The sequence below is a fragment of the Mus pahari genome, chromosome 1, assembly GCF_900095145.1.
Source record: "Mus pahari chromosome 1, PAHARI_EIJ_v1.1, whole genome shotgun sequence".
Taxonomy (NCBI): domain Eukaryota; kingdom Metazoa; phylum Chordata; class Mammalia; order Rodentia; family Muridae; genus Mus; species Mus pahari.
Genome location: NC_034590.1, coordinates 144,333,377 through 144,348,812, shown reverse-complemented (window position 1 = coordinate 144,348,812; position 15,436 = coordinate 144,333,377). Strand labels below are relative to the sequence as shown.

Genomic DNA, 15,436 nt, shown 5'->3' with positions numbered 1-15,436 from the left:
TTTGCTCTATTTTTCTTGCTAGAATGCAAACTTCACAGACAGGAAACTGCTGTTCACCCAAGTGCATGCCGAGCATCCACAATGCCTGACATACCACAATAACTACTCATCAAAAAAACATTTGGACATCTTGCATCCTGTTAATTAGACAAACTAGTCTAAATATGTTGGGTTTTATTAATAATTCCCTTTGCTGCTCAAGAAAGCTAAGTTTTTCAAAGCATATTGGTTAGAATACCAACCCAAAATATTATTGTTTCTTGCTTGTGTGGAAAGGGAATAGAGGAAGAACCTCAGGCGTTCCACCGCAGGTGTTAGCTCACGAATTGGGCTGGCAGAGCCATGACACACACAATATGACACACTTCGGGACACTGCAATAGGGAAAGAAAAAGACAGGAGGGTACAGGGATTTCTCACTGCCTTTACTTGGAAGTTTCTTTGCACTTTCACGGCTATCTCACTCGAAGGCTCTAGTAAACAGAGTCTAAACTCTGTGGGTGGACATGCAAGGGAGCCCATCTCCCTTTGGAGATCTGTACAATGTGCCATGATATCTCACACTTCCTAGCACACCCCACAGCTTTTACATAGTTTAGTAGAGTATAAACTTTTCACCATTAAGAACAGGAGTTCTTTCACTAAGTAATATAGTCCAAATACCTCTTACACATACACAGCAGGGATTGATTCTCGGATGAATAAAAAGCTAAGAAACAAATCATCAAAAATAATGAACCTTTTTAATTGTTTAAAGAAGAAAAAATATTCTCCACAGGAAGGTATTTCTAATCTTATGTCCATTGGTAGCCAAACGGAATTTCATAAAAACACTTCCACAACTCCAACTTTGGTTTAATATACAACTTTGATATATCTCATTAATGCACACATCAAGAGGCTAACAAATTCATTAATATTCAAGATCATCCAAAATTAACATTTTATTACAATAAACTGTAAAATCCCAGTGGGAAAATTTTACTTGAACCAAATTTCATCTCTATTCTAGCACTTTCAAAACTAATTCTCCCATACACACTCCACAAGTACACATACACACACACACACAATGTGCACACTTGCAGACTCAATAGAAAATGAGGACCATTTAATGGAGACAGAAAATAGATATTAAAATGCTGTTTTTTAAGTAGGAGTATCATTTAGAAAACTGCACAGAACAGGTGGAAAAATCTCAAAAGTATACATGACAGCCAGGAAGTAAACACATCTAAACATTAAGAATTTTACTGTAAGCTGAACCACTACAAGCCTTGCTCCATTCTGTATAATCTAACCATTGTGACATATGAGGTTCCACATAAGACATAAATTATTTTTAATCTTAAAAAACAAAAAATATGAATCCTTGTTAAACATTTCATTTAAAAATATGCAGCTTTATTTTAAATTTAAAATTCAATATGCTCAAATATGGCAGTTAATGTCTCCCACATATGTAAAAGTTTAAGGTAACACATTTTTTCCCATAAACTATAAAATGTTTTCAGCTAATGTTTCATGAAAATTCTCAAATGACTGTCAGAGTTTGTCGTGTTAGCCCACCAAAATACTAAACATTCAGAGCTAAAAGGTAACAATTTGTGAACTCTTTAAGATTCTTGTGTGATACAAGTCATAGAAGCACACATATAAATACAGCTGAGTGATAAATCAGTAGTACTTCTTGCTTTTACTTAGGGGGCAAGGTAGGTACGCATTTGCTGAGAGCGACAGTTTGCAAAATGCAAGAGGACTCAAAGGGTGACCAAATTCTCTAATCACAATGCTTCACGCACCATGCTTCAAAGAGAAATACCCACACTGAGCTTGCTCTGCTGAACCAAACTCACTTGTATTTACTGATTCCCCTACCATCCTCACACCAACAATAAACATTCAAATAGGCCCAGAGAACTGACAAGGTCTCTCTATAATGCACATATCCCATACCTGCTACACTAAAAAGTGATCCGGTCAGTGTTCATTTCCTAAAAACTAAGCTAAAAGGCTTTGGAGACATACACAGTACAGGTTTTAGTTTTAAAGAGAAAATGTACATGAGTAAACAGAAAAATGATTGCTTAGTCACTAAAACATACTAATACGGGGTATGTGCCCCAAGGACATGAGAATTATGATGTTATATTCACAAAGTGTCACAGAGCAACTAAATTAAGAGCCAGAGGACTGTTACTGATGACACTATCCTGCCATCTTCACACTGTTTAAAGCTTACTTACATCCTGATACCTGTTGTTGGAAGATGGGAAAGCAGCTATAGCGTATGCATAAAAACGTATTTTAACAGTAAAAGGAACTATACTAGAAGGTTTCCTGTTGCAATGTAATTCCATAGGAAAAATCAGCCTCTTGACTCCTAAAGTGGTACAGATTTTAGGGACTGCTCTCTGCACCAGATTGGACTGGGTACTCGTTTCTACTCAGCAACATTTCTCTCTGCCCTAGCAACAGCAATGTTAAATAAAATCCACACACAAGCCACTTAAGACTTTGCTTTAGATGTACCACAAATTATCTAGCAAAGTATACAGGAACTCGAAGTTTCATGTTAGAAGTAAATCAACTGGGCTTACAGGTCTGATTCTCCGGGAGCCCTTCAGAAGCCTGCATGTTAAACACTGGTGAGTTTTAAATTCTCAATGGAAATGGTGATGGCATTCACTGAACCAAGTCAGCTTAAATTATACAGCACAATGGGGAACATGATCTAAAAGCAAAATGTCAGGAAATTCCTTTTTTCAAATATCATCAAAATATCATATAAATCAAAATACCTTTATATTCAAGTTTTCACCAAACTAAGAATTCTACAAAAAAAAAAATGTGTGACTACATACAATCTTCATATTTCTTTACACAATTGCATGCTACTCGGTTTATATTTTTAAATGGGTCACAGAGAAACTGTCAACTCTATGTAACATTAAAACTCCACATTGACATTAATGGTCTACTTACTTGTAAATCATTACAAGTTATCTTACTTTTTTAATGAAAGGACATGCCTTACTCCTTAGCCTTTAAAAATATTAGAAAGGAGATTATATTTGAGCCCACTACTCTGGATAAGTCCCAATGAAACCTCCCATGTGCTGATGGCCAACTGCGGTGTTAACAAAACAGAAAGCCACAGAACAGACCTGAGACATCAAGCCTGTTCTCGGGGTTAGGGCTATCTTCAGACATGTGGCTTATAAAAAGAGAAATAAGCACCATTTTCCAAGAACCTTGAACTTTTTACTGTGCCTGGAATAACTAAGTGATGACTAAGGCTTAAAGTGCTCTTCTTAACCATGAGTAGACAGGTATGTGTCTACCAAGATTTCAGAAAGATGCTTTGCTTGGAAGGATAGCAAGGAGGGGGAAAAAATAGAAAAATGTACAGGAACTTTGTAATCATATGTGGCTGCCCATTAATGAACATTTTAATGGATTTGAGCAATTTGAATTTAAATACTCTCATTCAATAAAACACCCACACAATGACAAGAATGAGACTTTAATCAGTTTTAAGTGGAGTTTATAACACTAAGAGATAAAGGGTTGTTAACAAACACAGTAACAAATGGACATCTGATTGGTATGAGGCATTATCCTGTACACGTCATATTTGTGTATCCTCAGTGCATAGCATTTACACACAGAGCCACTGCTGCACAGCACAAGAGTATCTGAAGAGGCTGAATCAGGGTAAGGCTGTTTTACAGACTGCATTTTTTTAGTATATATATTCTATATGAAAACAGATCCAACTTTTGAACTGGCAGGTAGAAGGCAACTCTGCCGAATACTAGAGTAAAAGCCCCCAGTTTAGTGCACAGATCCACCCCTTCCGTCTGCATGCATGACACATTAACAGTATTTAAAGGTAAACGAGGCACTTTGTGGCAACCACAGCCATCGTTATGAACATATTGCACAAATTTTCTAAAACTAAACATGTAACTTGTAACCTACTTTTATTTTTAAAGCTGAAACATTTGATGCTGCCGGTAAACTCCACTTAAGTTTATAACCTGTGCCACAGCAAAAAATGGTGACGCTATTTAATTCAACTACCCTTTTACAATTATGGCAAAAATGTCCAAGAGGAATTACAGAGGACTTGGGATGTACGGGGCCCAACTGTAAGCCTTCTTAAAGGTGATGCCTTCAAGTCATTTCAGACACGTAAGCTGCTGCACATCCAAAAGTCTAAGAAAGCATTCCAGAAACACGGGAGAGATTACCTACAGAATGCATTTCAGGCTAGTCGTGAATACTGTCATAAATAAAGTTTTAATTAGGACTCAAAACCCTTTCAGTCATAGCAATTCTTGTCAAATTCTATGGGGATGGTAACTGAAATAAAGTAAGGAGAGTATGTATAATATATATATTTATATATATAATATATATATAATGCCATTTTTCCATTTCCAATGACTACACCATAAAATGTAAGCAAGGCTTCTCAAAAACACTGAAACATTCAAAATCAAAACCCTCATTCAGACCTTCACATTCCAAAGGAAAAATATTAACAGTGCAACAGCCCATTGTAATGTCATTATTCATGACCTGGCCCTCTGTGTTACATATTGGAACAATACAAGTTATAGTTTAGCATGCTGTGCCCAACACTACAAAGAACAGTGTTCATCACTATCTTCAAAACATCACCAGCTGCTCTGCATTTCAGTCAGCCACTTTCAGCTTTTAGGAAAGACAAGGGGGTACACAGATTTCAATGGTGAGATCTCAGGAAAAGTTGTCTCTAACTTTATCACTTTATCAACAGTCAGTCAATATTCATGTATCAATGTTTAAATATAAATGTGTAAATCCTAAGAGCTTTGTTACAATTTTAAAAACTTTATTGGTTGAGTGAAACTGATGAGGTATGGAAAATACATCAACATTATTTTCTAAAGATATTTTAGATGACATTCTGCCTAATCTACTTACCATCAAACTGTGCAATCTGTACTTGTAAATTAACTAGGTCAGACCACAGCTAGTGAACAATTTCAGCACCAATAAGTTATTGAAAATGGGACATCACACCATTAAGAAATCTAATATTGGCTGGATATTCAAATGTCAAGGTCAAGATATAATTTGAAAGACACCAAATTCCCGAGGGGTTGGGAGGAGATCCTTTTTAATAGTATCTTCACATTACCATTACAATAGTAGTTGTACTCTTGCTTTAAATTGTATGCAGTCTGGGCATATCAAACATATAATGATATTTAAGAAGTGAAATTGAAGCCCTAATCCCAACTCTACCACTATAACGAAGTGACTCAACACTGCACGTTTAAGAAGATCTATTCTTCCAATAGCAAGTCAATAAAGCATCTGTAGGACAATTTCTACTGAAAAACTTAAATGCCTTATTATTCGTGCAGTGCTGTAAATTTACTGCAACTCTAATTTCTTTTTTAACACAAACAACAACTTTTTTAATATACACATTATATGTATTCAGTATTCAAGTAAAATTCCCTAACAGTTAATGACATTTAAAAAAATGTGCAAAACTGCAAAACTCATTGTAATAGAATGTGTAAGGTCAAAGGGGCGGGACGTCTGACAGCCACTGGACTGAGGACGCGTATCATCAATCTCTAGGGAAAAAAAAAAACCTGCTTACTGTTGAATCTCAAGTTGAAATTTCCTGTGAAGAATTACAAAATATTTAAGGAGAAAAACAAACTGGCAGCCAGCACATGAAGCATCCACAGTAGTTATATGATTGAAAATTAATAAAAATAAATGTAAGGTGTTGACTGATGTAGGGACTAATAGCATCTGACTCTTAGCACTGGCCTTGATTACATAGGAGATGGAGCAGTCATTACAACTGAGAAAGCATACTGAATAAATCATTGTCAAATTTTCTGTTTCCAGCCCATCCTTTGTTGAAAGCCTCCACATTTGTATGGTTAAGTCATTGTTGCTGTGTCTCTTAACTAGGACCACTTTTTTATATCCCTTTCTTTGTGGATTCTTACAATGCTGTAGACGGTTCATTCCTGTACCCCAATACAAATGTACTCACTCTAGCTGCCTTGTCTAGCACCAATATGCTCTTTAAAACGCACAAACAAACAGCAGGACAGCAGCCAATCTCTCGGATGTCCAGAGTAGTAAGTGGAGCATGCTAAAGAAAGGTGCATCTAAGGAGCTGGAGATGGTATATGGTCCAGAGCCCAGCTAGAAACATTCCTTTCTGAGCATTCCCTCCATTCCCAACCCAAGTGCATGCATTAGAATGTAACAAAACCCTGCAGAAACGTCTCTTAGCCAACTGCAAACTTATCTGTTGCCACAAGTGCAAAGGGGTAGGACGTGAACCCAGGAATCAGAGCTCTTCAGCCACGTCATCTGGTGACAGAAAATAAAGGAAAAACTCCTACGTATACACATCAGCCTGTCTCCACTTTTTATAAAACTGGAATAAAATGGGAAAGTGCCATCTTTTATTTATCCTAATTGAATTTTAAATGTCCTTTCGACACAAAAAGGTATATACATGACACAGCTACACAACCTTTTTTAACTGGACAACAAGTGTCAAAACCCTGTGGATGTATAGGGTAGAACAAGATTGGTCAGGAGAAGAGAATTGTTCCTATAACTGCAATCTGACACAATGTCCTATTGCCATTTAAAAAAAAAAAAAAAAAAAAAAGGTCCATTTCAGTTTATTCAAGTTTTTTTTTTTTTCATGGTATTTTATCCCTCTTGATAAGAAAAAAAAAAATCAGACTTTTGTAATTTGTGAATGCTGATCTTCATCAAAAGGTTCATTCTCTGGGTCAGAGTCAGTGGTGTCAGAATATCTATAATGATCAGGTTCATTGTCACTAACATCTGGAGTCACAGAAGTTGAACTGCTAGCCTCTGGATTTGATGGCTCCTCTACTGTTTTTGTAAAGTATAGTTTCACCTAGAGAAAGAAAGTTTAAGATGAAAATGAACAATTAGAATGAGTTCTATATTAGCAAAGACATTCTGTTTTGCAGATTTAGTTGAAAGTACTACAACAAAATCAATTCTGAAGGGCACTGCTTTTCACATGACCTGAAGATTGCCTACTGTGCTCTCAAAAGACACAATAATGAGTTCAAAGCTATTTTTAAAATACACCAGCCATAAGCACTGTATAAATTCTATAAAAGTGCAAAGTGAAGGCAATGAACTCACTAAATCACAAAATTCAATTTACAAATACTTATGTTTCAAAAACATTTCTCTTACAATCTCTACGACAACTCTATGTTTACATTAGTGACACTACACAATACTGATTAATAAGGTCAACTAGCGCTGGGCGTGGTGGCGGACGCCTTTAATCCCAGCACTTGGGAGGCAGAGGCAGGCGGATTTCTGAGTTCGAGGCCAGCCTGGTCTACCAAGTGAGTTCCAGGACAGCCAGGGCTATACAGAGAAACCCTGTCTCAAAAAACCAAAAACCAAAAACCAAAAAAAAAAAAAAAGGTCAACTAGCTCTAAAATAGTGATCTAACGAGATAATGGAGGAAGCTAACAGACCACTCTGTGGTGCGAAGATTGATCAGTAGCCTTGACATACATGGCTGCAGTTCTTATTTCCATTTTAAAAGATAGGAATCAAAACCCCAGAAGTCCAGGCAACATGCTAAAGGACAATCTCTAGTGAACAACTGATAGGAGACCAGATTTAAATCAGATCTATGCTCGCTTTCCCATTATTCAAGTCATTATAAGTTTTTCTTATCACCAACGTTTGCTTTAAGAATCCCCCTTCAAAGTTAGTGATTTTACCACTGCTCCCTGCCACTACAGCCCCACGGCCTCTCCTCTCCCTGGTTTCTGAGCCAGTCTCAATTTAGGAAGTGAACTAGAAGGTTAAAAAGTTCAGGTTATACCTTCTGTGTTCAGCACTCCACACTGCCACATCAAGACTGGGTTCCTGTGACTCAGTGGAAATGACTTCAGCCACTGAATATATCAAACTCATTCATGCCTCAGATTCTCATTTCTGCTCTTCCTCCTTCCCCCAAATAGCTGTTCTGTAGGCTGCATACAATTTGCATATGTAAATGCGCTCATTTCACGCAGACAGCCCTTTTTACATACCATCCACTTGACCAGACCTTCTTTGCCAGCTGCATGCTTCATAGGACTTACCTTACAATAACAATGAAAACAGCTTTTATCTACAAGAACTTTTTTTTATTTTTTTATTGATTGTTTTGTAGGACTTGGGTGTTAAACTCAGGGCATCACTCATGTTAGCCAAGCACTGAGGTACATTGTCAGAGAAATATTAAAACAGTAAAACTAGAGAGAAATACATTTTAAAAGCAAATGGTTGCCAGGTGAGGCTGAGGCAGACATGCCAGTTCAAGGTCAGCCTGGGCCTATATACCAAGACCCTATCTAAAAAAAAAAATCAGAAAGCAGGTAGAAATGCGAATTTAGAGAAAAGGAAAAAAAATGAAAAGATGAGAATTCTAAAGGAAACTTAAAACATACTTGAGATCCAAAAGCACTGAATATTAGTTCTATGATCACTTAACATGTGTGAAGGTTATTTTCTACTTTAAGTATTAGGAGTATTATTATGTTATAATAATAATATTTAATAATAATATAATAATCTATGGTTGAGTTAGTTACATGTGAATGATACAAATACAATGGAATGAAAAAAGAATTTAGAAAGGAAAAGGAAAAGGAAAGACTCAAGATGGGGATGGGGAGGAGAAGGAATAACGAGAGCGAGTGGAGTAATAAACAGAAAAGGAAAGGCTGCCACTTGGGACTGTTACCCACTGAACAGTACTAGAACAATGTCTAGTTCTTCAGCTTCCCAATCTGAATGAAACGCACCCTCCCACCCCCAAATGGTTTTAACTGACCTTAAAATTTGGAGAAAAGTATCGGTTGGCTTTGTCTTTGTTTGCTTTGTCAAGATCGTTTTTTGTTAGGGTGAGTACAAGATACTCCTTGTCATTATCTGCACGCTCTATACTGCAAATGCTATCGATTTCCTGATCACAAAGACTTCCATTTTCCACTTTTTCTGAGGTTTCCTCTGGTCCTGGTATGAAGAACGTATTTACCCAAAAGTGAAACATTTTGTCCTAAACAGAAAAGAAAGAAATGAAAGTTGTATTTCACTTATTTAAAAATGTACCACAAATAGTTAACATATAAACCATATATTATCTGATATTCTTAAGTGAAGGCAAACATCTGGTGGAATATTCTTATTCACTAAGTTATCTTTTCTAAAATTTTAAATAAAAAAAAATATATAATCATGTAAAATCTGGTATCTTACTTTTATCTTAAAATCCTAAGAAAACTACTTCTTATTCTAACACTGGACTTTAAAAATGTCCTGAGCTTATGAATATGTAGATACAATCAAAGACCAGGTGTTACTGCCTCAACAGAAGCCCTAGGAAGTCGCTCCCTATGGCAACTACATTTCTGCCCCTCTATCTGTCCAGTGTCCATGGAGGCCTGAGGCAGAATTCAGATCCCCTAGGACTGGTATTACAGACAACTGTAAGACAACAGATGGGTGCTGAGGACCAAGCCTGGGTCCTCCAGGAGAACACCCAGCACTCCTAACTGCTGAGCTGTGTGTCCAGCCCTTTTAAAACCTTATTGATCTCAATTATTTTAACAAAGATGTTCAGCTGTCAATCATATTTTACTTAGAAGAAAACAAGATAACATTATTTAAACTTGAAAACGTAGCTCACTGATGTGCAGATTTTCTAAAACTGTTTTTATTTAAATTAGAACAGGCATGTAATTAGTAAGGAAAAGCTATGATAAATGGAAACTTATGGAAAGTAATCTAAGATATACAAATATATTATAAATATCCAAACTTCAGAGATCTGGAGTAAGAAACAGCACATCTCTAAAACTACAAGAAGACAGTGAGGTAATTATCTCTTTTAACAAATAATATAAAGCCAACAGAGGCAGCTCATGTCTATGATCATAGCACTTGGGAAGTTAAAGCAAAAAGACTGTTTTATATGAGGCCAACCTGGGCTACTTAGTGAGTTCCAGACCAACTTGAGCTACAAAGTAAGAATCTGTCTTCAAACAAACAAGGAAAGAAAAACATGTGCAAGTGTGAGCACACGCACACACTAGCGTGTGTGCGCACACACACTCTTATGTGAACCAGAGTTTTACAAGAAGTAAGAGATAGTGGGCAATGATGGCACAGGCCTTTAATCCCAGCACTTAGGATGCAGAGGCAAGCGATCTCTCAGTTTGAGACTAGCCTTTTCTACAAAACAAGTTCAAGACAGCTAGAGCTACACAGAGAGACCATGTCTCTCAAACAAACAAACGAAGTAAGAGGAAAAAAAAAAACGAAAGTCTTCCAAATACTTAATTTTTGAAATGTTTGCTCACATTTATTGTCGTCTCAGAAAATAAACAAAAAAATCATTAACTCAAAGATATTTATATTTAGCTTTTTTTGTTTCATGAGAGGTCCATGATATAAACATTAATTTGGTTAAGTTTGTGATTTTTTTCTTCTTTAGCTACAAAGATCCTAGAAAAAGGAAATTATCTCTCCTGATAAATTGATCTGACATCACAAAGTTTTATAGTAAGTTCTCCTTTTACTGCTTTTTATAAAAACCCTGAGGACCGAGAAAATGAAATCCCCTTCCTGATTATGTACCGCCCTGTGTGCTTCACAGGAATTGATTCTGCACAAAACTCGCATCTTCTGTTACCAGCTAAAACTTCTACACCTTAAGACTCCTTTTAATGTTCACATTCAACTAAGAGCACTACACCAAGGATAAATGTTCATACCAAGGACACTGCGCCTGAGCTCTCTCCTCAGTGTATCTCAAGCCACAGCAACCCTGAACACAGGATACGCTTAGCTGTTTCTACCCTTTTAAATTACTACTACTACTTCTTCTTCATAGCCACATCTTTCCACTAAGTAATACTGACTAAATACTCAGTAACCTGGGGAAACAAAATATAAAATAGTCTGGTTTCAAGGAACATAAACCCAAATGGGTAAAACATGGCTTGTGTTACTACATAAGAACATAGAGCAAACCACAAAGCCACAAGCCAAGGGTTGGGGCAGGTGGTCTGCGCACACGGCTCATCAGTGCCACGGAAATGAAGAGTCGGCCGTCTAACAAAACAGTAATCAGTTTGGTAGATGGCAGAGAAATAGTCTCACCTTACAGAATAATTTCCTAACCAAAAGTCTGTGGTTACTAATTGAGGAATGGCTATTTCTACACAATAGGACTGAATTGCAAACCTTTTTGAGCATCTTGTTCTGTTTGTGGAAGAACTCTACTTTGATGTCACCACACACAGGCAATGGCTGAGGGAACTCAAAGTACATGAACTTGTCCTCCCGCCGCGTGGGTCCTGAATTGGAGGAATATATCTTCACCTTTAGCTGGCAGACCACAAACTGAGGATCTGTGTGGTTAAATACATATAGGATCATTTCACAAGAAATGTCTTCAACTTATCAAAAACTATTTTAATGATAAAATAAACAGAAATATACACAAAATGATAACTCTTCATATTGATTGCTTATCTAAAACAAATCAGTAGAAATAAAATATGTAAAAACATAACCAATTCATGTAAGGACCTCTTCAATTTGAATCCTTAAGTAAAGTTCTATTACAGATATGATAATCAATTGCTACTTCACAAACATTAAGTTCTAAGACTAGACTCTAGCAACGTATTAATAATTAAAGCTTTACATTAACATTATGCAAAAGACCCATCACAAACTACTTTAAGCATAAAATAACATTAACAATTTCCTGGGACTTTTGTGAATTGCATAAAGGCAACTTTACAATAATATTTTAATAAACTATGTAAACCTAAGCCTTTATAATATAGAAATATACAATAAAGATCATCTTTCTTTTGACCTCCAGTATACAAGTTTTTGTTTTGTTGGTTTTGGCTTTTTAAGACAGAGTTTCTTTGTTTAGCCCTGGCTGTCCTGGAACTAGACAAGGCTGTTGGGAGAAGTAGGAGGTGAGTTACATCAAGATTCACTGAATGCTTATCTGAAATTCTCAAGGAATTAATAAAAAAATAATATGTTAAACATGTAAGGCTGGGTGGTGGCAGCACATGCTTTTAAAAGTGCTGGCACTCAGGAGGCAGAAGCTGCCAGCAGATCTGGATGTAGAACTCTCAGCATATCTGCCTGTGTGCCACCATGCTTCCTGACAGGTTGATAATGGACTAATCCTCTGAAAGTGTAAGCAAGTCCCAATTAAATGCTTTCTTTTATAAGAGTTGCCTGGTCATGGCATCTTTCCTTGACAATGTCCCTAGCTGTAGTGTACAGTAATGAATAAACAGCAGCTTTTTCTAAGACCACTGAGAAAAACGACCTCCTATATACCATAAGTTTCCCATTGGGGTGGATGTTCTAACATCGATATTCTAATATTACTAAAGTCCTCTTGACTTCTGAGATGCACATCTGAAATATATGCTATGTTAACTATGTTCTAAAGAAATGCCAGGATCTGTACTTGACGAACAAGGATGAGAGTACATCCTGACACAAAAACAAACTGATCATTTTTATTATACAACAACTTCTCTTCACTTAGAAAAAGTAAGATAATAATCAAGAAAGCAAACGCTGCCAGCTCCTGCTCCCTCTGCAGAAGACACTATACCTTTTATCACTAGTTCTGTCTGTTTCACTCATGCCTCCTCCTCCTTGGGCTGGAGACTGAAGGCAATCCTGCACTCTAGCTTGAGAAAAACACTACCCCACCAAGACAGAGCTGCAGCCACCCTGCAGATCCTTACAAGCACCTTGATCTCACCAGATTTAAAACAACTTAAAAGCAAAGTGATAATATTTATATCTCCAAATCTCAAATGCACTTTTCATCTCCCTTCTGTGAATAATCCACCTGAGATCAAAACTTGAACAAAATCTTTGGATGTGGACAACTAAAGAAAACCCAGAGTGCATTCCATCGCTCTAGCAGCATCGGCTAAGTCACAGAGCTGGCTATACTCCCCCTCCTACATCACAACTGTCTATACAACATGGAACTGTCCTTAAAACATAGCCGAAGTCCCTAGAATCATCGTGACACCAATAGTCCAAGTCTATTACATCCCACTCAAGATCCCGTGGCAGCCAATCACATCTTCTATTTCTTGTCCAGCTCTTCTGCTGTGCTTCAGTCACCTTATTCCTACTGCTGTAATATTTCCTTCACACTCAATGCCAATCCAAACTGCATGTGTTCTCCAGTGACTGACTTTCTTCATGAAATTGTTTCCAAAACCCTTTGTGAACATGGCAGCTATAATTTATACATATGAATCTCATGAGCTATATTTTAATATAACTTCAACATACAGTATTAAATTCCAGCACATAAATAAGTAACTAGAAAATTTTGAGGATTAAAAAGAATTTAGTACTCAATATTTTTTAAGTGTAGAGATATAAACATAATGTAGTCCAACTAAAAGCCCAACAGCAGTTTAATCAATAGGCAAGGTAGAGCTGACAAAGTCAGTACCTAGTGAGATTCCTGAGCAGAGCTTTTCCTTATTACCTTCATACCACCCTTATAGCTCTATATCGATACCTAAACTATAGGAAGAACATGAGTTCTTATCCTTTTTCCTTCTCAATGAACCTAGTGAAGTTTCTAGGTCAGTTGCTTTCCATAGTCCAGTGTGCCTTGTACTCAGCTTTTAAAATTATACTAATATACTTAATCAGTATGGAAGTTCCTTAGAACTTTCCAACAAGCTATATAAATAAAGTAGGGCACTTAACAAAGTTGCCATACTCATGGGCAATCACACCTATCTGACGGAGAAACTGATTCTCCGCATAAAAATTATTTTAGAAAGAACAAGTTATTTTACCGAAGTATTTCATGGAGGCGAAAAACTAAAATCACTGACAAACCGCTAACATCCGTAAAATAATATCAAGGGATTCTAATAAGTGACATCTATCTGATACTAGGACATTATGTTAAAAATACAAATAAAATATCTTAAGTGTAAAACATGACTGACCACTCCCAGGTGGCACTTAGATGTTCAGTGTAAAAAAAAAAAATCTGCCACAGAAGAAAGATATTGAAGCAGCTTGGCTTTATAGGGCTGCATAAAATTCCTCCATATATTTTCCAGACATATCTATTCACTAAGCAGCTGCTTTGGGTCCAGGTATTGGCCTTATTCCTGGAGTTCTGTAACTAAGAACTCCAGCCAGCAAAGAAGAGCAGAAAAGGAGAACAAGATCAAAATGACGATGTTGGGTCACATCTGCCAAGGCCAACACTGCTAAGGTAAGAGAAATTACAAGCACACACTGGTGTCATGACTTCATACTTACCAAGATTTCTTTATTTTACTAACAAGCAAACTCAGTGAGGAGATGACAAATCCAAGCTACAGGCTGAGGGCTTGACTTCAGAGCTACACTTAGGTTTTCTCCATACATCCCAATTCACACACCCTCTTATTCTCTATATTTGAAGGGTTCCTCTCTTTCTGTCTCTATGACAGTGAACATTTGTCTCCCTCTGATAAGGACCTGGTTGTGGCCAGGGGCCATTCTAACACTTGTCTGTCAGAGGGTCTCTCAGTTATTTTGTCAGAACAGAGACTGCATCTGGTGGTTATAACATAGAATATTTCTCCCATAAATATAATTGCCTTCAAGAACACCAAAATTCATTGGGTTAGCTTTCTTAACCCAGTGAGTTGAACAACTGAACTAATTAATTCCAACTTCAGAAATATACTCCTTTTAACCTGGTAAATTTATTTCTAAATGTCTACATATACATTTAGATATGGTTTTTTAAAAGTTTTCCAACACATAGATGGATAAGAATTTAGAGTACTTACTGCAAGTTCCGCCACTGAACATTGGAATAGTTTCAAACATCATCTTGTGAAACAACAATGCCACTGGTCTGTAATCCAGGTGATTCTTTAACAGGTAGCTATAATAATATACATAGCGCCTCTGACTGGGAATAGTTACTCCCTGATAGACCCGTGGGAGGGGGAAGAGGGAGATAAAAGAAAAAGAGAAGTCAAATTCAAAAGAAAAGTTTCATTAAAGTCATTATACAAAATTGCTACAACTGCGTTAGCCCTAAGTTTCTCCTTTAAGTGGCTAACAATTAAATCTAACTCAATATTAGAATAAATAAGAGCAATAACAAAAGAAAGGAAAGGCCAGGCATGGTGGCGCACACCTTTAATCCCAGCACTCGGGAGGCAGGGGCAGGCGGATTTCTGAGTTTGAGGCCAGCCTGGTCTACAAAGTGAGTTCCAGGATAGCCAGGGCTATACAGAGAAACCCTGTCTCGAA

General features: G+C 36.9%; 1 protein-coding gene across 1 annotated transcript in view; it reads right to left on the bottom strand.

Moving 5' to 3' along the window:
- Positions 1–924: 924 nt before the first annotated feature.
- The window catches only part of Pten (phosphatase and tensin homolog), a 68,659-nt gene continuing 54,147 nt past the window's right edge, over positions 925–15,436 (bottom strand). The window contains exons 6-9 of the mRNA XM_021186709.2: positions 14,965–15,106; positions 11,336–11,502; positions 8,922–9,146; positions 925–6,964 (exon numbers count right to left, since the gene is read on the bottom strand). Of these exons, the coding sequence (XP_021042368.1) occupies positions 6,779–6,964; positions 8,922–9,146; positions 11,336–11,502; positions 14,965–15,106 (720 nt within the window). The 3' untranslated portion in view covers positions 925–6,778. The remainder of the gene's footprint in view (positions 6,965–8,921; positions 9,147–11,335; positions 11,503–14,964; positions 15,107–15,436) is intronic.